The sequence below is a fragment of the Bos grunniens genome, chromosome 23 (genome assembly GCF_055505025.1).
Source record: "Bos grunniens cultivar Pamir isolate PY7600 chromosome 23, Bosgru_T2T1.0, whole genome shotgun sequence".
In the NCBI taxonomy this organism is placed as follows: Eukaryota; Metazoa; Chordata; class Mammalia; order Artiodactyla; family Bovidae; genus Bos; species Bos grunniens.
In genome coordinates this window covers 23,415,429-23,443,153 of record NC_141187.1, presented here as the reverse complement: position 1 = coordinate 23,443,153, position 27,725 = coordinate 23,415,429, and the positions used below count along the sequence as shown (strand labels likewise).

Below are 27,725 nucleotides of genomic sequence, written 5' to 3'. Positions count from 1 at the left end.
GTCCAACTCTCACATCCATACATGACTCCTGGAAAAACCATAGCCTTGACTAGACGGACCTTTGCTGGCAAAATAATGTCTCTGCTTTTCAATATGCTATCTAGGTTGGTCATAACTTTTCTTCCAAGGAGTAAGCGACCTAGATTCTGTTAATTCAGGAGATCCTGTTTGGAAAGGAGTGCCTCCTTTCTCAGCCACCTTCTGGGCATTTTGAATCCTCATATCTCCATCCTCCTCCTACTACTACTGCTCTGTTTAGGTGTGTGAGCATAAATTTATTTTTCTTCATCAAGTGATGGTAATGATGGTAAATGTGTAGGGTTTTCACGGTGTGTCCCTGGAAGGAGTCCAGGGAGTTGAGCGAATAATTCAGTTGGCCTGTGACTGCGCTGAGGTCATAAAGCCTGGTGACGTCGCCCCCACGTGGCTGGTGCGGTATTTTACAACCGCAGCAGGAGGGGCGAGCCAGCGGGCGTCTGGCGGCCGCTCTGCAACAGAAGATCTCGGCTCTCCAACCAGGGTAAGAATTAGAGTGGACTGGAAAACTGGAAATGTCCAGGGCTGGGAAGTGGGATGAGTTCGAAGGGGTGAGGGGTCTTCTCATCCTCCACGCCTCTTCTCAGGTTGGTACATGAGCTGTTTCAGTTCAAACAGATGAAAGGGTCAGTTTTGTTGCTCGGCGCCTAGCACAGAGGAACCTGACTGGGCTGTGGTCCATAGAGTCGCAAGGAGCTGGACAAGACTGAAACGACTTACATAGCACACACCCAGGCACCAAAGATTCGACATCCTCTCCAGGGTGTCCTAATGAAATTCTTTCACTATCTGAAAAGTAAATCGTTCAATGTATGTGAAACACTCTGAGACATAGCAAAAGGCTGAAGTCATTTCTAACTCTGGCTTTTCATGAGATCAAACTAAGAGCTTTGGTTTTTTTATTTATGTTTTGAATGAACAGTTATTAGAAACTGTTTATTATAAACAATTAGAATTATGGCTGTGGACTCTTCTGGATTTTATGTAATCTGTTGGCTTCCAGGAAAAGATATGAATAAATATAGGTGGACCCTCCCCCTAGATCCAATCAATACATGCCCAACTATATATAAAAATTACTTTCTAGAGAGTGTATGGGTTGGAAATATAAATAAGGAGTTGGGAGTCTTCAAAATATATTTTACATGTTATATTTATATTTTGAAGTCTTCAAAATATCACAATATACTGTAGTATTCCAATAAAATTATTCAACCAACTGTTAACAACTTTTAGTTGACAACCAACAGTTAACAGCTTTTTTTAAGAAGGCCACGTCTTTGTTAATGTGTGAAGGAAATACCAGGACATCAAAACACAATCTGATCTCAGAAGATTATGGTCTTACTGGGTAAGATCCAATAAATGCAGTAAATTATGAGAGAAAATATCAACTAAATAATTGAGTCAAGTTTTAAGTTTGTGACAGAGATTGTTGATACTATCTCTTCTTCCGGCTTCCCTGGTGGCTCAGATGGTAAACAATCTGCCTGCAATGCAGGAGACTCAGTTTTGATCCCTGGGTCAAGAGGATCCCATGAAGAAGGGACTGGCTGCCCACTCAATATTCTTTCTTGGAGAATTCCATGGACAAAGGAGCCTGTTGGGCTATCGTCCATGGGGTAACAAAGAGTCAGACACAGCTGAGCAAGTAACACTTTCACACACACACACCTCTTCTTTGTGTCTTTATTTTAAATGTTCTCTTTTCCTTTGCTCTAGGATTATGAAACAAAACACCATGCTCTTCCTGCAGACACTGTAGAAGAACCATGTCACCCTGGTCTTAAAACATACGAAAGGGCACAGTGCTTTTCCATTTGTAAGTATCAAAGGAAAATAGTGGGATCCATGAATGTGGGTTTAAAGGAATAAAATAGCAACTTTTCTTTAAATACACTCTCACAAAAAGTATCATCGCTTTCATTGATGCAACAAAAAGGATTATAGGCTGGGTGAGTGAGGGAGTGGGGAGAGGAAGGAGGCAAAGAAGAGTATGTGGCATCTTTTGTCTATTGAATTATGAAATTATGGGTTACCTAATACAAACCTATAACGTGATTAAGCTATACAAAATTATCAGGCTCATGTGTGTCTTTCAGTGAGTGATGAGGATGTTAGATCATTTTCCTACAGTGAGCCAGAAAGTCTCCAGTGGCGCTGGGCCTTGAATGTAGGAATATATGATTAGATTACAATGATTTTTTCCTCTGATACCTGGAAGTAAATGCAGGTTTTATAAACACTTCTAAAACCAGCAATTCTAACAGCGTGATTTACTGAGAAAGAGTACAATCTCAGCAGACTACCACTCATTGCAAAGGATAATAATAAAAATATTAATCATTTCCATTTATTGAGTATTCTATACCAGGCTTTCTATACCAGCTAAAACAGCTATTGAATTGGGTAGGCTTACCTCACAATTGCACTCATCTCACACGCTAGTAAAGTAGTACTCAAAATTCTCCAAGCCAGGCTTCAGCAATATGTGAACCATGAACTTCCAGATGTTCAAGCTGGTTTTAGAAAAGGCAGAGGAACCAGAGATCAATTTGCCAACATCTGCTGTTCATCGAAAAAGCAAGAGAGTTCCAGAAAAACATCTATTTCTGCTTTATTGACTATGCCAAAGCCTTTGAATGTGTAGACCACAATAAACTATGGAAAATTCTGAAAGAGATGGGAATACCAGACCACCTGATCTGCCTCTTGAGAAACCTATATGCAGGTCAGGAAGCAACAGTTCAAACCGGACATGGAACAGACTGGTTCCAAATAGGAAAAGGAGTATGTCAAGGCTGTGCATTTTCACCCTGCTTATTTAGTTTATATGCAGAGTACATCATGAAAAATGCTGGGCTGGAAGAAGCCCAATCTGGAATCAAGATTGCTGGGAGAAATATCAATAACCTCAGATATGCAGATGACACCAACCTTATGGCAGAAAGTGAAGAACTAAAGAGCTTCTTGATGAAAGTGAAAGAGGAGAGTGAAAAAGTTGACTTAAAGCTCAGCATTCAGAAAACAAAGATCGTGGCATCCGGTCCCATCACTTCATGGCAAATAGATGGGGAAACAGTGGAAACAGTGGTTGAATTTATTTTGGGGGGGCTCTAAAATCACTGCAGATGGTGATTGCAGCCATGAAATTAAAAGATGCTTACTCCTTGGAAGTAAAGTTATGACCAACCTAGACAGCATATTAGAAAGCAGACATCACTTTGTCAACAAAGGTCCGTCTAGTCAAGGCTATGGTTTTTCCAGTGGTCATGTATGGATGTGAGAGTTGGACTATAAAGAAAGCTGAGTACCGAAGAATTGATGCTTTTGAACTGTGGTGTTGGAGAAGACTCTTGAGTCCCTTGGACTGCAAGGAGATCCAACCAGTCCATCCTAAAGGAGATCAGTCCTGGGTGTTCATTGAAAGGACTGATGTTGAAGCTGAAACCAATATTTTGGCCACCTGATGCAAAGAGCTGACTCATTTGAAAAGACCCTGAACCTGAGAAAGATTGAAGGCAGAAAGAAAAGGGGACAACAGAGGATGTGATGGTTAGATGGCATCACCGACTCAATGGACATGAGTCTGGGTAAACTCCGGGAGTTGGTGATGGACAGGGAAGCCTGGAGTGTTGTGGTATTTGGGTCACAAAGAGTCAGACACAACTGAGCAACTGAACTGAACTGAACTGAGATTTTAGTGTGCAAAAGGAGAGTGAGAATATGCTTTACTTGTGTGCATGCTCCGTTGCTCAGTCATATCTGATTCTTTGTGACCCTATAGACTGTAGCTTGTCGGGCTGCTCTGTCCAAGGGATTCCCCAGGCAAGAATACTGGAGTGGATTGCCATTTCCTCCTTCACAGGATCTTCTCTACCCAGGGATTGAACCTGTGTCTCCTGCATTTCCTGCATTGGCAAGCAGATTCATTACCACTGAGCCACCTGGGAAGCCCTGTTCTTAACTTATTCATCTTATAAGCTAAATGAAAGCTGCTGCTGCTGCTGCTGCTGCTAAGTCGCTTCAGTCATGTCCGACTCTGTGCGACCCCATAGACGGCAGCCCATCAGGCTTCCCCATCCCTGGGATTCTCCAGGCAAGAACACTGGAGTGGGTTGCCATTTCCTTCTCCAATGCATGAAAGTGAAAAGTGAAAGTGAAGTCGCTCAATCATGTCCAACCCTTAGCGACCCCATGGACTGCAGCCTTCCAGGCTCCTCCTTCCATGGGATTTTCCAGGCAAGAGTACTGGAGCGGGGTGCCATTGCCTTCTCCAAAGTGAAAGCTAAATAATGTCAAAAACAACATCAAAAAAAAACCACATCAGATAACTGTCAATGAAATTGAAAGCCATTGGCGTAAAAAAAAAATTCTACTTTGGAAATGTACTGATTTAGATTTACTTGCAAACCAGAATGTTCTAAAACAGAAATAGATGTAATATATATTGTGCTCTAATATCCTCTGCACCCTTTTTCTTCCTACAGACAAAGCAGACTCTTCATCCTGCTCTGAAAACCAACAGTAAGGCATAACTCATTTATTTAAATGTGAACATTTTGTCAATCATTTTTATTTTGCCAGGGGTAAAATCATATGTTTAATAAATATAACCTTGATTTTCAAGCCTAATGGATAAGTGTTTATTGAGAGAATGATCTTGGGTCAATTCTACTCTTACTATGTCAAGTTGAAACAAGTGAATATTTTACATCTGATTCTAAAATACATAATATAAGGTTCCATTTTTTTGGAAAATTTTTTCCAAAAGTTTCCAACTTTTGAATATACAAGTTCCTATTTTTTACTTTGAAACAATTATACTAAAACTATATTTCCTAGAAAAATGTAAAATATGACAATTTGTATATATTATATACCCTTCCATGTTAGTGATTTTTATTACAAACATATACATTTATATATTAACATAGGGATTGTTAAAATAAAGTATCTCCATTAGACTGCAAAATGATTGATTTTTCCCAGTTGAAACTATGTTTTCCTTTCAGTGTTCATTGACTTGGACATCATAATTAGATGAAGGTTAATTTCTAACATTACTTTAGAACTTTTCATTGGCATAGGTCGATTAACTCTTCTAAGCCTCAGTCCTTTCATTGGTAAAATACCGCCATACCCACCAAGGTATGAGAGTGAAATTAGACATTGCATTTTACCACAAACTATCCATAAATGTTCATTCCCCTCCCTTTGAAGATCATACTATTGAGAAGAAAGGCAACACACAAAATAAGTATCAATTGTCTACTCTTTACAAATTAGTAAGACCTAAGAAGTACTGGCTTCCCTGGTAGCTCAGCTGGTAAACAGTCCACCTGCAATGCAGGAGACCCCAGTTCAATTCCTAGGTCGGGAAGATCCCCTGGAGAAGGAATAGGCTACCCACTCCAGTATTCAGGCCTGGAGAACTCCATGGACCATATAGTTCATGGGGTCGCAAAGAGTAGATCATGACTGAATGACTTTCACAAGTACTGCAGATAAATAATTGAGAATTTTCTTTCCCTCCAAGAATTTAGGAGTTCTAATTTCATAGGAAGAGAGCTAATCAAGGTATCATTCCTTAATTTACAAAGTGAGCAGTTTATATGACTAATAGTGGAGAGGGAATATGAGTTCTTCCTAAACTTAGTTCTTGTTGCTTCATCTAAAGGACCATGGATTTTTTGACACATTGAGGAAGAAATGGACGCATGATGAGATGATGGTGATAAAATGTAGTTTTCTGACCCCTGGGCAACCCAGTACTAAATGTGGTTTTAAAAGTTAATAAAAAATACTGTTTTAATATAAACTTATTTATTTTAATTGGAGGCTAATTACTTTATAATACTGTATTTGTTTTGCCATACATCAACATGAATCTACCTAATCATGGATTCAGTAGATTTGAACAGCCTGGACTTTCAGTACATTTGTTCTATTTGCATTTTTCTTATACTTGGAAATTTGAAAATATAGACAAGTATAAGGAAAAAAAATAAACATCACTTCTAATGCCTCCGTTGGAGAAATAACTGCTAATAAAGTATTTATCCATTTATTTCTGTGTAGTTACAACCCTGAAATCTTGATTAGAGCTGTTTGTAAATAAAAGACAAATATCTAGTTTTCATAGAGAAGAGGAAAACTAAAAGATGGTATACACTGAAAATAAGCTTTCCCCAAAATTGAACTGAATAATCAATTGTTGCTATTGTTCTGTTGCTCAGTTGTATCTGACTCCGTGCAACCGCGTGAACTGTAGCACACCAGGCTTTTCTGTCCTTCACCATCTCCTGAAGCTTGCTCATATCCATTGAATCAGTTATGCCATCCAACCCTATTATCCTCTGTCATCCCCTTCTTCTCTTGCCTTCAGCATTCAATGCAGGATCATAATTATCTGTGAAGTAATCTGTTTTTTTCCCGTATTTTCTTTCTGATGAGTTCAGGAGCAATAGAACTGGGCAGAAAAAAAGATAGTATGTCCCTTGCCTGTACAGGTATAATTCAAAGGCAACTGTCAAGTTCTTTAGTTTATTGTTTCTATCAGAGACAGGGTGGTTCCACTGATTCCTCTGGCACCGTATGGTAGTTCTCTCTTGTTATATTACTTATGCATTTGGGAATCACAGCTCAGTTGAAATAACCAATATCATTACATTCGTTCTTCCGTCTTAGTCAAAGGTCCCTGTGCTACATGTTTTGATGCAGATCTGTGTTCTCTTTGACTTACTTCCTAGCAATGGCTTTACTCCCAGTGGTGCTGTTTCTGACCGCTGTGCTGCTTCCATCTTTCCCCACCGAAGGAAAGGTAAGGTTAAAATCAAAAATCTTTCCAGAACTCTTTGGGATGGCAAAAAGCAAAAAGTGGAGAGTGGAAAAAGTGAGTGTCTGGTACATCACAGAGTACCCACTCATAGCTCAAAGAACTTAATTATCTAGATGAAAGTTTAAGGATGCTATCAGTCACACAAGGCTGTTGTGAAGACTTGAAATGTGACTTTTCTGTAACAAGATAAAATATGGACCAAATGTCAAAAATTTCGTATTTAAAAAAAAAAATTTCAGTATTTTTATATTAGGTACATGATGAAATGATCTCGAAAATTAATGTAGTAGGTCTTTAGGGTTGTTGTAAAGAAATTAACACAATTTTGGTGGCTTTGCAAATAGAAATGTATTCTGTCATAGTTCTGAAGGCCAGAAGTGTGAAACCCAGGTATCAGCAAGGCTGTGCTCCCTCTGAAGGATCAAAGAGGAAGTCTGTTCAGTGTCTCTGTCCTGGTAGCTTCTGGTGGTTCCCACCAGTCCTTGCTGTCCTTGGCTTGTGGCTGCATCCCTGCAACCTCTGCCTCCATCTTCACATCATCTTCTCCTCTCCGTGTCTCTAACAAAGACCCATGTCACTGGATTCATTTTCATTCAGTATTGGTCCCTGTACTTCAGAACATAATAAGCAGACAGGAGAAACGGACACATGAGATGATGGTGATAATATGTAGTCAGACCTATGTTCACAGTATTTGCAGAGCTTTGAGGGGGCTCAGTGAGAAGGCGATGGCACCCCACTCAAGTACTCCTGCCTGGAAAATCCCATGGACGGAGGAGCCTGGTAGGCTGCAGTCCATGGGGTTGCTGAGGGTTGGACACAATTGAGCAACTTCACTTTCACTTTTCCTTTCATGCATTGGAGAAGGAAAGGGCAACCCACTCCTGTGTTCTTGCCTGGAGAATCCCAGGGACGGAGGAGCCTGGTAGGCTGCAGTCCATGGGGTTGCTGAGGGTTGGACACAACTGAGCAACTTCACTTTCACTTTCACTTTTCCTTTCATGCATTGGAGAAGGAAAGGGCAACCCACTCCTGTGTTCTTGCCTGGAGAATCCCAGGGACGGAGGAGCCTGGTGGGCTGCCGTCTATAGGGTCGCACAGAGTCAGACACGACTGAAGTAACTTAGCAGCAGCAGCAGCAGCAGCAGTGCCAAAGAATGTTCAAACTACTACACAATTGCACTCAGTTCAGCTCAGTTCAGTCACCCAGTCATGTCCAACTCTTTGGGACCCCATGAACTGGGAGGCACACCAGGCCTCCCTGTCCAACACCAACTCCCAGAGCCTACCTAAATTCATGTCCATTGAGTCAGTGATGCATTAAAAAGCATGAGTCTCTGTTTCTGAATATGCTGTCTAGGTTGGTCGTAACTTTCATCTCACATGCTAGCAAAGTAATGCTCAAAATTCTCCAAGCGAGGCTTCAACAGTACATGAACTAAGAACTTCCAGATGTTCAATCTGGATTTAGAAAAGGCAGAGGAACCATACGTCAAATTGCCAACATCCATTGGATCATCAAAAAAAGCAAGCAAGTTTCAGAAAAACATCTACTTCTGCTTTGTTGACTACATCAAAGCCTTAGACTGTGTGGATCACAACAAACTGTGGAAAATTCTTCAAGATATAGGAATACCAGACCACCTTACCTGCCTCCTGAGAAATCTGTATACAGGTCAACAAGCAACAGTTAGAATTAGACATGGAACAACAGACTGGTTCCAAATTGGGGAAGGAGTATGTCAAGACTGTGTATTGTCACCCTGCTTATTTAGCTTATATGCAGAGTACATCATGCAAAATGCTGGGCTGGATGAAGCACAAGCTGGAATCAAGATTACCAGGAGAAATATCAATAACCTCAGATACGCAGATGGCACCACCCTTACGGCAAAAAGTAAAGAAGTACTAAAGAGCCTCTTGATGAAAGTGAAAGAGGAGAGTGAAAAGTTGGCTTAAAACTCAACATTCAAAAAACTAAGATTATGGCATCTGGTCCCATCACTTCATGGCAGATAGGTGGGAAACAATGGAAATAGTGACAGACTTTTTTTTTTTTTTTTTGTAGGAGCGGGGAGTGGTTCCAAAATCACTGCAGATGGTGACTGCAGCCATGAAATTAAAAGACGCTTGCTCCTTGGAAGAAAAGCTATGACAAACCTAGACAGCATACTAAAAAGCAGAGACATTACTTTGCCAACAAAGGTCCGCCTAGTCAAAGCTATGGTTTTTCCAGTAGTCATGCATGGATGTGAGAGTTGGACTATAAAGAAAGCTGAGCACCAAAGAATTGATGCTTTTGAACTGTGGTGTTGGAGAAGACTCTTGAGGGTCCCTTGGACAGCAAAGAGATCCAACCAGTTCATCCTAAAGGAGATCAGTCCTGGGTGTTCATTGGAAGGACTGATGCTGAAACTGAAGCTCCAATACTTTGGCCACCTGATTCAAAGAACTGACTCATTGGGAAAGGCCCTGGTTCTGGGAAAGACTGAAGGCAGGAGAAGGGGACAACAGAGGATGAGATGGTTGAATGGCATCAACGATTCAATGAACATGAGTTTGAGTAAACTCCGGGAGTTGGTGATGAACAGGGAGGCCTGGTGTGCTACAGTCCATGGGGTCTCAAAGAGTCGGACATAATTGAGTGCCTGAACTGAACTGATGGGACTCAATACTAGAGGAGCAAAGAACTTATCCCAAGGTGTCAAGGGAAAATCAACAAAGTACCCCATCTGTTCAGACTTACACTTCAAAATTTTACCCATGCTCATGTAATACCAGCCTTCTTTTGTAAATTTGGGCTATCCAATTGTTAGACCTTGTGGGAACAATTCACACACCCTATTCCATCTCCAGGTTTAGGATTCAACCCTCCCCCAGCACACACACACAATGATAGACCAAGAATATCTGCACCAGGTTTAATACCTTATCAATTATATTTCTGTTACTAAAAGGAACAAAGCCAGGGATGGTACACCGATTGGATGGCTTTGCTTCCTTCTAATGGCCTTGGAGATTTTTTTTAATGGGGTCTTTTGAGTGATTCCATAAAATCTACCTATAATAGAATCATTTTACTAGAATATTGAATGCACTTTGGCTGACCCTAAACATTCTTAATCTAAAGACGTTTCTTGACTTTACTGACTATGCCAAAGCCTTTGACTGTGTAGATCACAATAAACTGTGGAAAATTCTGAAAGAGACGGAAATACCAGACCACCTGACCTGCCTCTTGAGAAACCTATATGCAGGTCAGGAAGCAACAGTTAGAGCTGGACATTGAACAACAGACTGGTTCCAAATAGGAAAAGGAGTACGTCAAGGCTGTATATTGTCACCCTCCTTATTTAACTTATATGCAGAGTACATCATGAGAAACACTGGGCTGGAAGAAGCACAAGCTGGAATCAAGATTTCTGGGAGAAATCTCAATAATCTCAGCTATGCAGATGACACCACCGTTATGGAAGAAAGTGAAGAGGAGCAAAGAGCCTCTTGATGAAAGTGAAAGAGGAGAGTGAAAAAGTTGACTTAAAGCTCAACATTCAGAAAACGAAGATCACGGCATCTGGTCCCATCACTTCATGGCAAATAGATGGGGAAACAGTGGAAACAGTGGTTGAATTTATTTGGGGGGGGCTCCAAAATCACTGCAGATGGTGATTGCAGCCATGAAATTAAAAGATGATTACTACTTGGAAGGAAAGTTATGACCAAACTAGATAGCATACTGAAAAGCAAATATATTACTCAGCCAACAAAGGTCTGTCTAGTCAAGGCTATTGTTTTTCTAGTAGTCATGTATGGATGTGAGAGCTGGACAGTGAAGAAAGCTGAGTGCCAAAGAATTGATCCTTTTGAACTGTGGTGTTGGAGAGGACTCTTGAGAGTCCCTTGGACTGCAAGGAGACCCAACCAGTCCATTCTAAAGGAGATCAGTCCTGGGTGTTCTTTGGAAGGACTGATGTTGAAGCTGAAACTCCAATACTTTGGCCACCTCATGCGAAGAGTTGACTCATTGGAAAAGACTCATGCTGGGAGGGATTGGGGTCAGGAGGAGAAGGGGACGACAGAGGATGAGATGGCTGGATGGCATCACCGACTCGATGGACATGGGTTTGAGTGAACTTTGGAAGTTGGTGATGGACAGGGAGGCCTGGCATGCTGCAATTCATGGTGTCACAAAGAGTCGGACATGACTGAGCGACTGAACTGAACTGAAAGACATTCCTTCTCTAAGAACCAATACCATGTCAGATCAAACTTAACCTTAAAGTCCAGGGTGATTCTTGAATCTCGCTCTTATCCCCCTGCTGCAGCATGTGGATAAATCTGTCTTAATGTTCCTGTTGTATGCCTTTGTAGGCAAATTATAAAATATTATAAAGCATTATCACTCATATATTGAGAAAAATCACATTGAGAGTTCCCCTGAAACTCAAAATTGGCATTTGTGGCCTCAGAAGAGTTTTTAATTTGTCATGCCGTGAATTAACATCCCCATTCTCAAAGCTTCAAACTATCTCTTTCCTCTTTGTCGTTACTTTGGCTCAGCTCATTGACAATGCTTACCAATTCATGGTGTCCTGAATGGAACATTTTGTAAAGTAATTCCTGGTTCCTTAAATTAACTTATTGCCCCTTAAATGTAATTTTTTAAAAATGTTTTAAAAAATAACCTTACTTTTATTTTCCTTTAGGATCCATCCTTTACTGCTTTGATAACCACTCAGACTCAAGTCCAAAGAGAAATTGTAAATAAACACAATGAACTAAGGAAATCAGTCTCTCCACCTGCCAGTAACATGCTAAAGATGGTAAGAAGCAGGAATACGAAGAAAGTAGTGTGAGCCAGAGTTGGTACGAGTAAGCAGCTGGTAACTGGCCTATCTTAAAAATTTTGTGGCTCACAAATTTCTGTCTCTATTTTTTAATTTCATTTAGCAGTGTCTTGAGCAGGGCAGAAATGAGTTTCCCTTTATAATGGTTGAATAGCTTGTCAAAGTTATAAGGCAATAAAATCGGGAAGGCAGACCGAGAAGCCAAATCTTCAGACATCAAATGTGAAGTCATTACATTTTTTTTTGTTCACTATCTTCCTCAGTCGAAAATGAATAAATCTATCTTTCAGGATCAATGCCTTTTAGGGTGAAAATCATAACAGCCCATTTTCCAGGAAATAGTCCATAAAAACTATCATCTCCCATATGGAAACAGTGGGGTACAAATGGAATTGGCAATACCCTGTGTCCGCTTATTACTGTTGAAATGTAGTTACACTCCCTCACATGTTAATTAGTATTAAGAGTAGCACCATTACTAAAAGATCTTGGGTGTGGCTGCTATGCTATCATAGTCAGATAATATTGTGTTATCTTAGGTGTCTCTTTCATTAAATATATCACCTGGGCACTTGTCTTTGTTTGTCTTTTATCTGCACTGGGGCAGATAAAGACACACATATGCAAATAAAAAGATATTTTAATCCCAATGACAATTAGGTAATATTATAACTTAGATGATAATATAACTTTTTGGCCAACCTAGCATATCTACAGACGTTTTAAAGTAGTGCAAAATCAGCCTACCAATCAGATTTTAAAGCGTGTACTTCATTGGAGCTGAATCTTTGTGTGTTTTGTTTTTCTTGGGATGTTTAGGAATGGAGCAGAGAAGTGACAGCAAATGCCCAGAAGTGGGCAAACAAGTGCACTTTAGAACACAGCAGTCCAAATGAACGAAAGACCAGTACGTAAATCAATGAATGTTTTCTGAATAAATGAGCAAATAAAATACTGGACAAATAAGATAGACCACTCTGGGGCATTGTACTAAGAAGACTTTGCGAATAAATATATGGCTGTATTTTTAAAATAAACTGTCTGTATAGAGAGAGATACATACTAGTACTAGATACGTACTGCTGCTGCTGCTGCTAAGTCACTTCAGTCGTATCTGACTCTGTGTGACCCCATAGACAGCAGCCCACCAGGCTCCCCTGTCCCTGGGATTCTCCAGGCAAGAACACTGGAGTGGGTTGCCTTTGCCTTCTCCAATGCGTGAAAGTGAAAAGTGAAAATGAAGTCGCTACTAGTACACAGAAAAGTACTATATTGTGTTTGTTGATTGTTTCCATTATGCAGACTTATTTCTTAAGCAGCATCTCATTTGTTCCTCTTGACCAGCTCATGGTAAAGAGATCATGCATAATCATTTTTCCAATTTTCAAGACTAAAAACTAAGGATGTGAAGGAATGTATTATGCAAAAACATAACAGGACAGAGTGTCATACATTGGAAAATTAACCAGGCTTCCTAATTTCTCACCCTTTGCCTTTTTTGTGTAGCTGTTTGGTGTTTTGAAATCCATTTATTTTGCATTCCCAGAATGTATTAAAATATGTTGAATTGTTGCTAAATTTTACACTAAAAATATATAAGATTTTTAAAATCAGGATCAATATTTTGGGTGTGTTGATTCATTTTATAAATTTCTGATAACAAACTCAAATATTTCATATAGACTATGTGCCTATAATGTGTAGAATAATAGACACAAAAAAATTATAAGACATATCAAGGATCATAAAAACCATGGAAGAAAAAAAACTTGTATGCATAAATGTTACATAAAATATTTTACATTATCAAGCATGATATGTACATAGACAAGCCCAGTTTAAAAGCAGTGAATGGTTTACCTGTTATTTCAGCAGAATTATTATTGTTTATATTGTTGGATGCAAGAATTATGAAATTACAAGAAGTGACTGCATTCAGTAGAGTATTGGAACAAATGGCCTTAAAAATCCAAAGTCTACTGTTAGATTCTTAGTTTCTGTCTTTCCCTATTAAAGGAGACATTCACAAACATTTTATACTCTCTTTAAGCAGCACACAGACATTGTATTTCAAGTCACCAAAATGTAAATATTAAATGAGGGCTAAAAAAAGCTAGGGAAAATTTTCTGGACTACAAGGCACTTATTTCTTTTTCAAATTATTTTTTGTGGTAAGAACACATTTTTTTCAATTTTTAAAAAAGATATTACGATAGTAAAGACTCAACATGCGATCTACCCTCTTAAGAAATGTTTAAATATGTAATACAGTATTCTTAACTACAGATGCCTTGTTGTCCATCAGATATCTAGAACTTATTCATCTAGCTTCCCTGAAAGTTTATGCCCATTATTTAGTAACTCCCCCTTCTCCCTTCCCCCAAGCCCAGCAACCACCACGCCACTTTTAGATTCTATGAATGTAACCACCATGCCACTTTTAGATTCTATGAGCTACTTCACAAGGATGGAATCAGGCACTAGTTGTCTTTCCGTGAATAGGTGGTTTCACTTAGCATAATGTTCTCAGGGCTCATCCATGCTGTTGCATGTTGCAGAATTTCCTTCTTTTCTAAGGATGAATGATATTCCGTTGTATGTATAGACCACGTTTTGTTTATCCATTCATCTGGTGGTGGACCCCTGGGTTGTTCCCACATCTTGGCTGTCATCAATAGTGCGGCAATGATCATAATAGTGCAAATATCTCCTCGAGATCCTGATTTCAGTTCTTGTGGATAAATACTCAAACTCAGGACTGCTGGATCATTTGGTAGTTCTACTTTTAATTTTTTGAGGAAGCTTCATACTGTTTCTCACAGCAGCTGTTCCATTTTGCATTCTCACCAACAGAATATACAAGGATTCCAATTTCTCCACATCCTTTGCTATCACATGCTGTCTTTTGTTTTTTTTTTATAACATCTTGACAGGGGTAAGGTCATATATTTCACTGTGGTTTTGATCTGCATTTTCCTGATGATTACTGACTTTTGAGTCCCTTTGCATATACCTGTTGGCCATTTGTACATTATCTTTGGAAAAATGCCTCTTCAAGTCCATTGTGGTCAGAAAAGATTCTCAGTCATTTCCTCAGGAAGCTCCCAGAAAAAAAAAGAAAATGGATTTCTGGACATTCCATCCAATTCTCTCTCTCCCCAGGGAAAGGCTAACCACTAGGGTATTTTGTTTGTTCACTCTGTGCTGAACCAGGAAGGGAAGTTATGGCAACCGCCAGCCCAAATCTCTCTCTCTGTTCTTACTAGCCCCAGACCGTGAATTTATGCTAGGTCTTGTCAGCATTCCAAATCAGGCAAGTCCAGAGGCAGTTGCTCAGGCAGCCTCTGGAAAATGTGTGGCATCTGGTAACCAAACCAACTTCTTCCCTCCCTGGGGAGAAGCAGGCAGTTGAGGTCTTTTTCTGCTTACCCTGTGCTGAGCTGTAGAAAAGGGTTATGATATATCTCTCAATCCAAATTGCCAACTCTGTTCTCCCCCAGGGAGCAAGACAGTGCTCTAGGACTGGCGAGGAAGGTGCCAGTTCTTTCGGTAACCCCAGAGAAATTGGAGCACTGTACACATTGATCAACTCTACCTCCCGGAGTAGAGCTCAGAGCTAAGATTTTTCATCTGTTCACTCTGGCGCTGACCCAGGAGGAGTTATGGGATCTATCAGCCCCATCACCATCTCCTTTTTTACCCAATTGTTAGAGCTCCAACTCTAGCAAGACAAGGCAGCCCTGTGGGGAGTCCCCTTGGAAAATTTGGGTTGCGGTACACATGAACCAACCCCTTCCCTCCTCTGGGAGAATCTGGAAGGTAGGGAGTCTCTTCTGACCATATGGCACTGTGCTGAGGGTAGGGACTCTTGCAAAAGGGTTTTCCAATTTCCCTACAGACTTCAGGGAGTCTGGTTGTATATCCTTCAGAGGATGAAGCTTTAAAATTTGTTTCTTGATTTCTCACGTGGGCAATCAGTTCATGAATTGTTGCTGAGTCAGTGTGTCTGTTGAGGGTAGGAGAGGCCAAAGCTTCCTGTCCCAACATTCTGCCAATGTCACCTTCTGCAAAGTCCTTCCTGCCTAACTCCCTGAGGAGGGTCTGGCTTTGAGACATTATGATTTATTGATTAAGGAAAGATCAACAAGTTTTGAAAGTTGTCTTCCTCCTGATGTCAGTTGCCTCTTGATTAGAGGTCTTAAAGGCTATTGTTGGGGACTTCCCTGGTGGTTAACACTCAGAGCTTCCAGTGTAGGGGGCTTGGGTTCAATCCCTGTTTGGAGAACTAAATTCCCACATGCCCTGTGGCACAAAAATAAAAAAGACTGCCTATAAATTTTTTTTTCCCCAAAGTTTACACAAATCATAATCATAAATCTTTATTCTAGCTCTTGTATGTGAAAAATCACTACTGAGGGGGAGTAAGAGAAAAGAAATAATAGAAGTTGTTTGCTGCCTTACTCAAGCTTATAATACAAAGCCGAAAGTACACACATTATACATATAAAGGATTTAGTGTGAAAAAGAAGGCATCTTTGACAGTCCAGAAGGAGGAGGATTTGTTTCATTTTAATTTTTATTGAAATAAAGTTGGTTTACAATGTTGTGTTAGTTTCAGATGTACAGTAAGGTGATTCAAATATACATATATATAAATATATGTATTCTTTTTTCTACATTCTCTTCTAAGTTATTACAAGATATTGAGTATCGTTCCCTGTGCTATACAGTCGGTCCTTGTCAGAATAAAGTCTTCTTGACCTATTCAAAGGTTGCACGCTGTGACCAGGCTCAGTGGGCTAGGTAGATCTGTCTTCTCTTTACCTTTGTAACTGATTAGGAATGGAAGCCCTTTTTTAATGTATTACAGTTAGAACATATAGGCAGAGTCTGAAGGGTAACATTCTTGTGTTCATGTAGTTGACTTCTCTTGCCTTGGCATGCTTGTTGTTGTCTTCATGATGATCTGTTCCTCCTTAGGTACAAAATGTGGTGAGAATCTGTACATGTCAAGTGACCCTACGGCCTGGTCAGATGCAATCCAAAGCTGGTTTAACGAGCACCACGATTTTATCTATGGTTCAGGACCAAAGAGCGCCGGTGCAATTGTTGGACATTATACTCAGGTAAGCAGAACAAATGAAAAACTTCAGCCACAGATGCTCTAAGAGAAAGCTTCTCCAGATGATGACCAACTCCAGTGTTCAGTTTAGAAGAGCTTGAGTATAATAGAATCCTGTCATCTGGCTGGTATTTCATTTCAAACCATTTTTACCATGCTCTGCAAAATTCTTAGCAGGGAAGTACATTCTGTACTTTTCCAGCATTAGAAATGGATAAGGTAGTGAATGTACATGGAATGTAATATTTGTAAAGTTTGTGACTTTGTTTCGGGAGTTTAAATATTTCCATAAGGCATATAGCTAAGAACGAGTCGCTGTTTTATATTTGCTGTTATTTGCATTTTAATATTTATCCCTCTTCTTTAATGTACTCTCATGTATTCCCTTATGCATCTGTAGCTTGTCTGGTACTCATCTTTCCGTGTTGGATGTGGAATTGCCTACTGCCCCAATCAAGAGAGTCTAAAATACTATTACGTTTGCCAATACTGTCCCGCGTAAGTATACACCTTAAACTTTATACCAATAATTCATTGGCAATTTAATATTTTAAAATAGTCTTATATTTAACCAATCAAAATAAAAAGCCTATTTCAATAAAGGAAAGGGATACATTTTTGGAAATGCTTTTTAAAATGAGATACATTCAGCTTACCAGAGAAGAGATCAAGTTCTCAGTTCCTGAAACACTTTCCTCAGTTATGAGTTGATGTCTTTTCTCTCAATCCCCTTTCCCTAGAGCTCAAGGTTATTGCCTGAGCACGTGTTGTATACATTTCTCTAGATTTGGTGTCATTAATTCTTGCTAATTTCACATCTTAAGAAGGTGGAAGCTTGTTGGCTAAGCAAGAGGTAGTAGTAGAGTAGAAAATAAAGGATAATAAATTGTGATTTCAGCCCTTTCTGCTAAAATGTTCCAACTCCTACCTATCTTAAAAACCATGCACATTATTATCATTAGAAATGATTCATTCTTTGGGGTGTCAAAGGTTTTTCAAGAGATCTTTAATACATTTCAGAGTCCCAAAAAAGGTAACAGCTTAAGCTTTTGTTTCTCAGAAGTTTTCACAAAAAACTCCATAATGAACAATCCTTAATGTCTTTATTTATAGCAAGAAACATGCTTTCAGTAAGTAAAATGTTTGAAGTTATCCAGAACAAAGCCTACAAATACATTGAAGACCTAACCTTAAGATATCTGTTAGTCTTGATTTCTTTTAAAACTTGGAATTCTTTACTACTACAGGCAGGGGGGTCCCCAAAGCCAAGCCTCCTACAGGGTTTACTTGATACTATAGGTGGCTCAGTTGGTAAAGAATCTGCCTGCAATGCAGGAGACCACCTGCAATGTAGGATACCTGGGTTCAATCCCTGGGTCGAGAAGATACCCTGGAGAAGGAAATGGCAACCCACTCCAGTATTATTGCCTGGAAAATCCCATGGACAGAGGAGTCTGCGAGGCTACAGTCCATGGGGGGGGGGTCACAAGAGTCAGACACGACTTAGTGACTAAGCCACCATAGGTGACCATGCACATAAACTTCCTGTTTGAGGAGTGTGGCCTCCAAAGTCATTTTCCTGTAAACACCTATTGGAGTTTAGTATTAATAGAAAGAATTGGTAGGTCATTTGGAGGACAATTGAGGCCTAAGAAGATGCTGAACTGATCTCCTCCCCTGGAGACAATGAATCTGCACCTACATACAGAGCAGGTCCCCCTGAAGAAGACGTGCGGGCTGATTGAACAGCTACCGTACATAGAAGGACCACACAGAAATGGGGGGAAAGATGGAGAATGTATCCAAACTCACTGCCTGGCTGTGAGAGACGAGGCATTTGGAGCCAGGCATTTGAAGTGAGAGTTGGCATGCATAATGAGGAAAAGCAGGTGTGAGAGAACCTCTGGAACACTTTTGTATCCGTGTCATCATTTCTCCAAGGGCGGCCACCACGCATACTGCTGTGTTCTGTGCAGGGAGACTGAGCTGCAGATACGTTGCCTTGGGCCCTTGACCCCCTTGACACTGCTTAGATTTGGATTCCCATATATTTTCCAATGAATTACATAAACAGTCAATAGGATAATGATCATCAGTGAATTACAAGTTAGTCACTGTAATTGATTATACCCCGGATATTGGTGCTTATCAAAACTTTTAAAACTAATGTTCTTTTTTTAGTAAATATAAAAATCTCTCACATACAACCTCTGGAAACTCACAAGCCTCCCCTAGCTTTTCAGACCCACAGACATACACATCATAAATCACTTAAGGATCAGAATATCATCTAGAAATTAAATATACGCATATTTAATGTGATATACATATGGGAGCTTTGTTGTCCCTAGTTCATAGTAGAGAAATTATGGTATTTATCCTCTTTTAAATATAAAATTATATTGTAACTTTGAGTTTTCTTTTTTATACTGCAACCCCTCTACCACCAGGACCTTCCTCTGTCTCTGTAAGGGATATATTTACTCCTAGTCAGCTCATTGAGGTGAGCAGCCTTACCAGTTTGACTGAGACTTCTCTGGTAGCTCAGATGGTAAAGAATCTGCCTGCAATGCAGGAGACCTGGGTTCAGTCCCTGGGTTGGGACGATTCCCTAGAGAAGGGAAAGGCTACCCACTCTAGTATTTTTGCCTGGGAAATCCCATGGGCAGAGGAGCCTAGCAAGCTACCATCCATGGGGTCACAAAGGATCAGACACAACTTAGCTACTAAACAACAAGTGGAGATGAAAAGCGTGTTGCCACAAAAATGTACTCTGAAAGCTTTAAACTAATGACGCCAACTTAGTTGCTCAGCCTGAAGAGTTAGAGTCAAGGAGATGGGTCAACGTGTGTGAAGTGTCTCCTTAATTTGGATGTTATCTAAATTATCTACGTGTTGGGAGTTGTAATTTTTCAGTTTTGTCAACATAACTAAAAACATTTAATAACCTATCATACCTGGAGTGGTTGATGTTGCTCTTGGCAACCAAACAGCAAAGTGAAAAACATTTAACATTGTGTGTTTTAAATCGCAGTGGTAACAACGTGAGTAAAAAGAATACCCCTTACCAACAAGGAGCACCTTGCGGCAGCTGCCCTGGTAACTGTGACAATGGATTATGCAGTAAGTTTGAAATGATTGACTTGTATTATAGTCAGGAATTTATATTTCGGGACTCCTGTGGTGGTCTAGTGGTTAAGACTCCGTGCTTCCAATGCAGGAGACATGGGTTTGTTCCTTGGTTAAGGAACTGAGATCACACATGCCACAGAAAGTGGTCCAAAAATTTTTTTTAATTAAAAAAAAGAATTGGTATTTAATTTTCTTTTTATGGATTAGGAAATCTCCTAACAAACTTAAATAATGTCTTTATGCAAAAGACAAAATGATTACTCAACAGAGTGTAGGTAAATATTTTACACACTTCAATAACCTTCGTATTTTTTGCAATGAAAAGAATAGAGACATACCTCACCACAAGAAAGAGGTAACTCTACAGGAAGTCACACACATTTGGGGGTTTGTCAGTGCACATAAAAACTATTTTACACTATCCTGTAGTCTATTAAGTGTGAAATAGTATTATGTCTAAAACCAATGTACTTAAGTTAACATAAATAGTTAACTTTCAGAAAAATGACGCTAATAGATTAGCTTGATGCAGGGTCACCACAAGCCTTCAATTTTTAAAAAACAAAACACAATATCTGCAAAGCACAATAAAGTGAAATGAAATAAAATGAGGTATGCCTATATTACCACATGTAAGATGAAATGAAACATCTAGAATTCATTTGTTTTTGTGACCATGGAGAGCTCATTAATAGCTATTCATCCATGCTTCTGATAAATAGTTTATTTTATCAACATTAATACCATTACACCAAAGATTGTATTTTGAAAGAGCAAAATGTATAAATTTAAGGATGTGAGACCACATTATGGCTCAGTCTACACGAACAAAATATTTCTTTTTGTGCAAATGAGTCCCTCATGATGATTTAGCATTTTTTTTCTATAGTATAATTGGAAGCATGGTGATTAACATAATCAATGATCACCATCCTATAATTTAATCATGATTGTATACACATTTTTAATGATAAAATCCAACCTGTACTTGATATTGGTTCATAGAGTCCACGAACATATTGTTGAAAGGGAAGGAATAAAATAAATGTCATAAATGTCATGTCTAAAGTTGTCATGATCTGAAACAAAAATAGCTGTTGGCTTTTTATAGTTGGGATACTTTTATTAAAATTATTACCAACAGTAGAGTTGAATTCATCTATAGTCCACATTCCTTCTTACTGAATTATAGAACTAGAATTCGGAATATTGATGATGTCAGAACTATAAATCAACTAGAGGAAAAATATCAACTTAAAAAAATGTGGAATACCTCTACCTCTACTGAATGCTATATTTGTTAAGGAGCTTGGAATGTATCCTATTAGCAATAAGCACACAATTCAAAGGTTTTCAACAAAAGAGTAACAAGGTCAGAATAATGTTTTATAAACAGCTTTCTAGCAATGGTGTGTAGAAATTATTGGATGGAATTTAGTTAGAAAACTGTTGAAAAACATGAATTGAAAAGAAATTGAGGGACTTGCCTGGTAGCCCAGTGGCTAAGACTCCAACCTTCCAATGCAGGGGGCCTGGGTTCGATCCCTGGTCAGGGAATTAGATCCTACATGCCACAACTAAGACTCAGTGAAGCCAAATAAAGAAATTGAATGTCTTGACTGCATTACTGGCAAAGTGAATGAGGAACAATGGACAGGGCTAAGAGACAAGACATAGAATAGCCAGTGTTTGTTACCAGACTAGCTTACTAGTTGCTGCTGGTCTCAAGTGGTCTTTGAACACCGTGGCTAGTAAGATTAAGGAACCAAATTTTTAATTTTGCCTAATTTAGAATAATTTAAGTTTAAATAGCTCTGTGTGGCTGCTATGTCCCATATTAGAGTCTGCAGGTATTTTCATTTCACACTCTTTGCTAAGGGAGCAAAGAAAAAGTGGTGGTTGATCAGCGCACTCAGCTAAGGCACCTCGTATGTCTCTGAAGAAGTGAAAGGCCCTTCGTGGTGATGTGACCCTGACTCCCTTATCCAGTCTTGCTGCCTCTGTGCGCACTTTGAATGTGTGGATTGCTTTGTTGCTACTGAGGAAAACGATAATGATGTTAACTCGTCTGTTTTGTTACAGCCAATACTTGCGAGTATGAAGATCTCCTCAGTAACTGTGATTCCTTGAAGAAAACAGCTGGCTGTGAACACGAATTGCTCAAGGAAAAGTGCAAGGCGACTTGCCTGTGTGAAGGCAAAATTTACTGAAATGCCCGGTTTGCATTGTGTGGAACTAAATGGAGAAAAGCTGCATCATTTAGTTGACACATACCAAGAGGGAGACTGTAGACGTGTTAGATATACATCTGATTCCCAACAATAATGAACCTTTTTTTCCTGGATATTTACAGAGATCTCTTTCATACAGCAATTTACAAAAGCAGCATAGTCTACAATGACAACTTTGGACTGATACAAACGTGTCACGTTACCTTTAATTAAATGAATCAAGTTGAAGATTTTGAAAGCTGTACAACCACAGGATTTAGTCTGGATTAAAATAGTTACGTTTCCTGAAACAACATGCCAAAACAACATTGTCACTCCTTAGAATGAATTCAAAACTTGACATCTACCTTTGTTTTCCAACCTCTTGTTTAAACAAAAGCAAACAACTTTAAGAATAAAGAACTTATCTAAGCAAACATATGGATGTGATTTAAATAAATAAAATATAAAATCATATTTTATAATATTTATACATAACCTTAGTTAGACTCAGGCCAGATAAACGATAAGACAAAGCAAAATTTCTGAAAACAGCTGCCTATAAAATTAGATTTTAACAATAATAGCAAAATGAATCAGTTATATTCTCATTTGTTTTTTGACTTTTTTATCTCCTCCTAACTGGCTTGGTAGGACTTCCCTGGTGGCTCAGATGGTAAAGCACCCACTTACAATGTGGGAGATGTGGGTTCGATCCCTGGGTCAGGAAGATCCTGTGAAGAAGGCAATGGCAGCCTACTCCAGTACTCTTGCCTGAAAAATCCCATGGACGGAGGAGCGTGGTAGGCTACAGTCCATGGGCTTGCAAAGAATAGGACACAACTGAGCAACTTCACTTTCATTTTCACTTAGCTGATTTGGTATCCTATTTTTTATGTAAAAAAAAAAAAATACACATGTATTCATTGGGCAAAATATTTGTTCGGGTTTTTCTGTACTACGTAATGAAGTGTTTGGCCAACCCAATACCCTCACATTTACGGAAAAATGTACATGCCACATATGAAAAGTGTACAGAAACGAAAGAGATTGGTTACATAGAGTAAGTGGGCACAGAAGGGGGGATGGGGAGTGTCAAAATGATAGGAATCAATGCGTGGGGGGAGTGACTTCTTCATTTGCATAGCTTTATTTTGTGATTTTTGTTAATATTTCACACACTCTTTAACATAAAATATAATCAACAGGATGGAGAGAAAATCCAAAATGTAATAGAAATAAGAATAAACTATATTGATTATAAAATAATCACCATAAAGTGTGAAAAAAATCAATTCAACTAATGTTTGAATGCTATATTTGGACTATATGTCTTCTATATATTTATACAAACAAATATTCTAGTTAATAAAATTTTGCTTTTAACATAGACCCGTGGATTAGTAGTTCTGAAAGTACTGTGTACCCTGTGCTGTGCTTAGTCACTCAGTCATGTCCGACTCTTTGTGACCCTATGTATGGACTATAGCCTGCCAGGCTCCTCTGTCCATGGGGATTCTCCAGACAAGAATACTGGAATGGGTTGCCGTGCTCTCCTCCAGGAGATCCTCCCAACCCAGGGATCAAACCCAGGTCTCCCGCATTGCAGGCAGATTCCTTACCATCTGAGCCCCCAGAGAAGCCCAAGAATATTGGAGTGGGTAGCCTATGCCTTTTCCAAGGGAACTTCCCAATCCAGGAATCAAACCAGGGTCTCCTGCATTGCAAGCAGATTCTTTACCAGCTGAGCTACCAGGGAAGCCCACTATGTACCTTACAAACACAAATAATTACAAAGAATGGAAGCCAGGTTTCTCACTGCTGGAGAAAGGATTTACACATATAGAAATAAAATAATGGATCAAATCCTGTGTTGTACTGGAATTGAGGTATTGGTGTGAATTTGTAGTTTTTCACATATAGAGACAGAAACGCAAGAGAAATGTCAATGATAGAAGCAGAAGGAATTCCTCCCCTTCTGAAATCTGAATGGTTGATTTCTGAAACTGGAAAAGAACATAATGGTCCCCAGAGCCACTAGGGATACAAACCATATTTTGGTATGCTAATTTTGGATGATCAGTTCAGTTCAGTCACTCAATCTTGTCCAACTCTCTGCGACCCCATGGACTGCAGCATGCCAGGCCTCCCTGTACATCACCAACTCCCAGAATTCACTCAAATGCATGTCCATTGAGTCGGTGATGCCATCCAGCCATCTCATCCTCTGTCATCCCCTTCTCCTCCTGCCTTCAAGCTTTCCCAGCATCAGGATCTTTTCCAATGAGTAAGCTCTTCACATCAGGTGGCCAAAGTATTGGAGTTTCAGCTTCAGCATCAGTCTTTCCAATGAACATTCGGGAATGATTTCCTTTAGGATGGACTGGTTGGATCTCCTTGTAGGCCAAGGGACTCTCAAGAGTCTTCTCCAACACCACAGTTCAAAACCATCAATTCTTCGGCGCTCGGCTTTCTTCACAGTCCAACTCTCACATCCATACATGACCACTGGAAAAACCATAGCTTTGACTAGACGGACCTTTGTTGGCAAAGTAATGTCTCTGCTTTTGAATATGCTATCTAGGTTGGTCATAACTTTTCTTCCAAGGAGTAAGCATCTTTTTAATTCATGGCTGCAGTCACCATCTGCAGTGATTTTGGAGTCCAAAAAAATAAATTCTGCCTGTTTCCACTGTTTCCCCATCTATTTGCCATGAAGTGATGGGACTGAATGCCATGAGCTTTGTTTTCTGAATGTTGAGCTTTAAGCCAATTTTTTCACTCTCCTCTTTCATCGAGAGGCTGTTTAGTTCTTCTTCACTTTCTGCCATAATGATGGTGTCATCTGCATATCTGAGGTCATTGATAATTCTCCCAGCAATCTTGATTCCAGCTTGTGCTTCTTCCAGCCCAGCATTTCTCATGATGTACTCTGCATATAAGTTAAATAAGCAAAGTGACAATATACAGCCTTGACGTACTCCTTTTCCTGTTTGGAACCCGTCTGTTGTTCCATGTCCAGTTCTAACTGTTGCTTCCTGACCTGCATACAGATTTCTCAAGAGGCAGGTCAGGTGGTCTGGTATTCCATCTCTTTCAGAATTTTCCACAGTCCACACAGTCAAAGGCTTTGGCATAGTCAATAAAGCAGAAATAGACGATTTCTGGAACTCTCTTGCTTTTATTATGATCCAGCGGATGTTGGCAATTTGGTCTCTGGTTCTTCTGCCTTTTCAAATACCAGCTTGAACATCTGGAAGTTCACAGTTCACATATTGTCAAAGCCTGGCTTGGAGAATTTTGAGCATTACTTTACTAGCATGTGAGATGAGTGCAGTTGTGTGGTAGTTTGAGCATTCTCTGGCATTGCCTTTGGGATTGGAATGGAAACTGACCTTTTCCAGTCCTGTGGCCACTGCTGAATTTTCCAAATTTGCTGGCATATTGAGTGTAGCACTTTCACAGCATCATCTTTCAGGATTTGGAATAGCTCAACTGGAATTCCATCACCTCTAGCTTTGTTCGTAGTGATGCTTCTTAAGGCCCACTTGACTTCACATTCCAGGATGTCTGGCTCTAGGTCAGTGATCACACCATCGTGATTATCTGGTCATGAAGATCTTTTCTGTACAGTTCTTCTGCGTATTCTTGCCACCTCTTCTTAATATCTTCTGCTTCTGTTAGGTCCATACCATTTCTGTCCTTTATTGGATGATAACTATTCATAAAATGTAACAGCAAAGGGAGAAATGCAGGCTTAATCACTTTTCAGTGAAACACATAGTGCCTTTGAATTTAAAAAGTTCCAGAAAAAAATGGTTTCAGACTGGCCACATGAAGTATTCATCCTTCTCTCTGGAATACAAAGCTGGTGGTAACTTATAAGCGGCCATCGGAGGGCTCAGTGCAGTCCAGAAAACAAACTCATCTTTGAGATCTGAAGCTACTGTAAACATGCTTAGGGAGAGTCCCCAAACATCGGAATCCTTTGAGTCACAGATCTGTGAAGGAAGCTGGTGCAGAAGCATAGAGAGAGAGCAGGCGCTATGGAGGAGGTGCTAGCGTCTGTTAGCACAGGCAAGAAAACCCCTGGGGTGCCCCGGATCCTCGGGTTAAAGGAAGGATTTCTGGCTCTTTCAGTGGCAGGAAGAAGGGAACACTCCCTCTCCCCATCACAGACACATATGCACATACACACATGAAAACAATTAATGGAAGTTGTTTTAAAAGCAAAACCACTAGAACTGGGAAATACAATTACAAAATGTACTTCCCTCTGTATATAGAATATTTAATGTCACCAGATACTGATTTCTCTTTTCAAATTGAGATGATTTTTTTTTCTTTTTTTAGTGAAATAATGCATGAAAGATACTTAGCAGTAAGAGAGACTAATCGTGCTCAAGAAATTCTAATTCACTTCTCTGTGACTCCTTCATGCTACTGAAGTTAATAATGAGTCTACATTCCAGGGGATATGCTGATTGGCTTATAGTCGTTTTTGCACTTTATCCTCCTAATAGGCCTTTGTCTCCATTCTGCAAGTAAGTGAACAGGGATAGGAGGATTTTTTGGTCCGCATATAGACAACCATGCAACCTCAGAGCACAGACTCAACCCTCGGGCTTTTATGCAATATGCAATGCTGTTTCCTGATCTAGACTAACACTAATTGACAGTTTAGATTAAAAAATGCACTCAGACTGAGGATTTAATATGACATAAAACAAATGTTTATACAACGTTCCTAAATTTCTTTGTCCTATATTCTTAGAGATTTGTTTACCTTTGACAATCAGACATTTAAGACTTGTAGTTTAATTGTAGTCAGACATAGAATACCTTCATAGAATTGTATAAAATTACATCATGACTCAGTCCTATTGACTTCCATTTTATTATTTTAAAAACCGGTTCTATAAACCGTAAAATTACTACAGAAATATTCTTTGTGAGACTGACATAGATTTGTTCAGACATCAAAGGTTTCTTTACCAAGAAGAGTGTATTGCCAAAGAAATCATTAACATACTTCCTGCTGAAACTGTAGTGAAAGAACACTGTCTGTTCTCTAATTTAACAAAAAGAAAGAAAAAAATAATTGTCATCTCCACCTCTTCGGTAAATATGGCCCGCCACTACTGTTTCTGGGGGGAGGAAGAAATAGGAGCTTGGCCTCAGCAGATGCAGCACGAAGGCTGAGGAGCGCCTCTGCACCCGGGAACTCAGCGGATGGGGAATCCAGCATCGTCCTTGGCATTGCATGTTCCTGTTCGTGTAGAGCGGGCTTCTTATGGGACTGGCATTTCGTGGCGGAGCGCACGGACTCTGGGATTCGAGGGCTTCCCTAGTTTCAGCTCTCTGCCTCAGTAGTTGTGGCAGCCTGGCTGTAGAGCGTTGGCTTAGTATCTCCTCCCCACGAGAGATCTTCCCCGACCAGGAGTCGAACACTTGTCCTCTGCTTGCAAGTCAGGTTCTCAAGCCCTGCTGCTGCTGCTTCTAAGTTGCTTCAGTCGTGTCCGACTCTGTGCGACCCC

At 39.7% G+C, this 27,725-nt stretch overlaps 1 protein-coding gene across 1 annotated transcript; it reads left to right on the top strand.

Moving 5' to 3' along the window:
• Positions 1-437: 437 nt before the first annotated feature.
• Positions 438-22,625, top strand: LOC147346933 (cysteine-rich secretory protein 2-like). Its single transcript, XM_086370743.1, has 10 exons — positions 438-520; positions 1,759-1,858; positions 4,527-4,563; positions 6,789-6,859; positions 11,584-11,700; positions 12,544-12,631; positions 16,705-16,850; positions 17,247-17,344; positions 19,881-19,969; positions 22,061-22,625. Exons 4-10 carry the CDS (start codon positions 6,791-6,793, stop codon positions 22,186-22,188), a joined length of 735 nt encoding a protein of 244 aa, XP_086226869.1. The 5' UTR covers positions 438-520; positions 1,759-1,858; positions 4,527-4,563; positions 6,789-6,790; the 3' UTR covers positions 22,189-22,625.
• Positions 22,626-27,725: the final 5,100 nt, after the last annotated feature.

Excerpts from the sequence above, each read along its gene's own strand:
- LOC147346933 (XM_086370743.1), top strand. The coding sequence starts at position 6,791 with ATGGCTTTACTCCCAGTGGTGCTGTTTCTGACCGCTGTGCTGCTTCCA. Across the intron at positions 11,701-12,543 it reads CCAGTAACATGCTAAAGATG|GAATGGAGCAGAGAAGTGAC; the intron begins GTAAGAAGCAGG and ends TGGGATGTTTAG. Across the intron at positions 12,632-16,704 it reads TCCAAATGAACGAAAGACCA|GTACAAAATGTGGTGAGAAT; the intron begins GTACGTAAATCA and ends GTTCCTCCTTAG.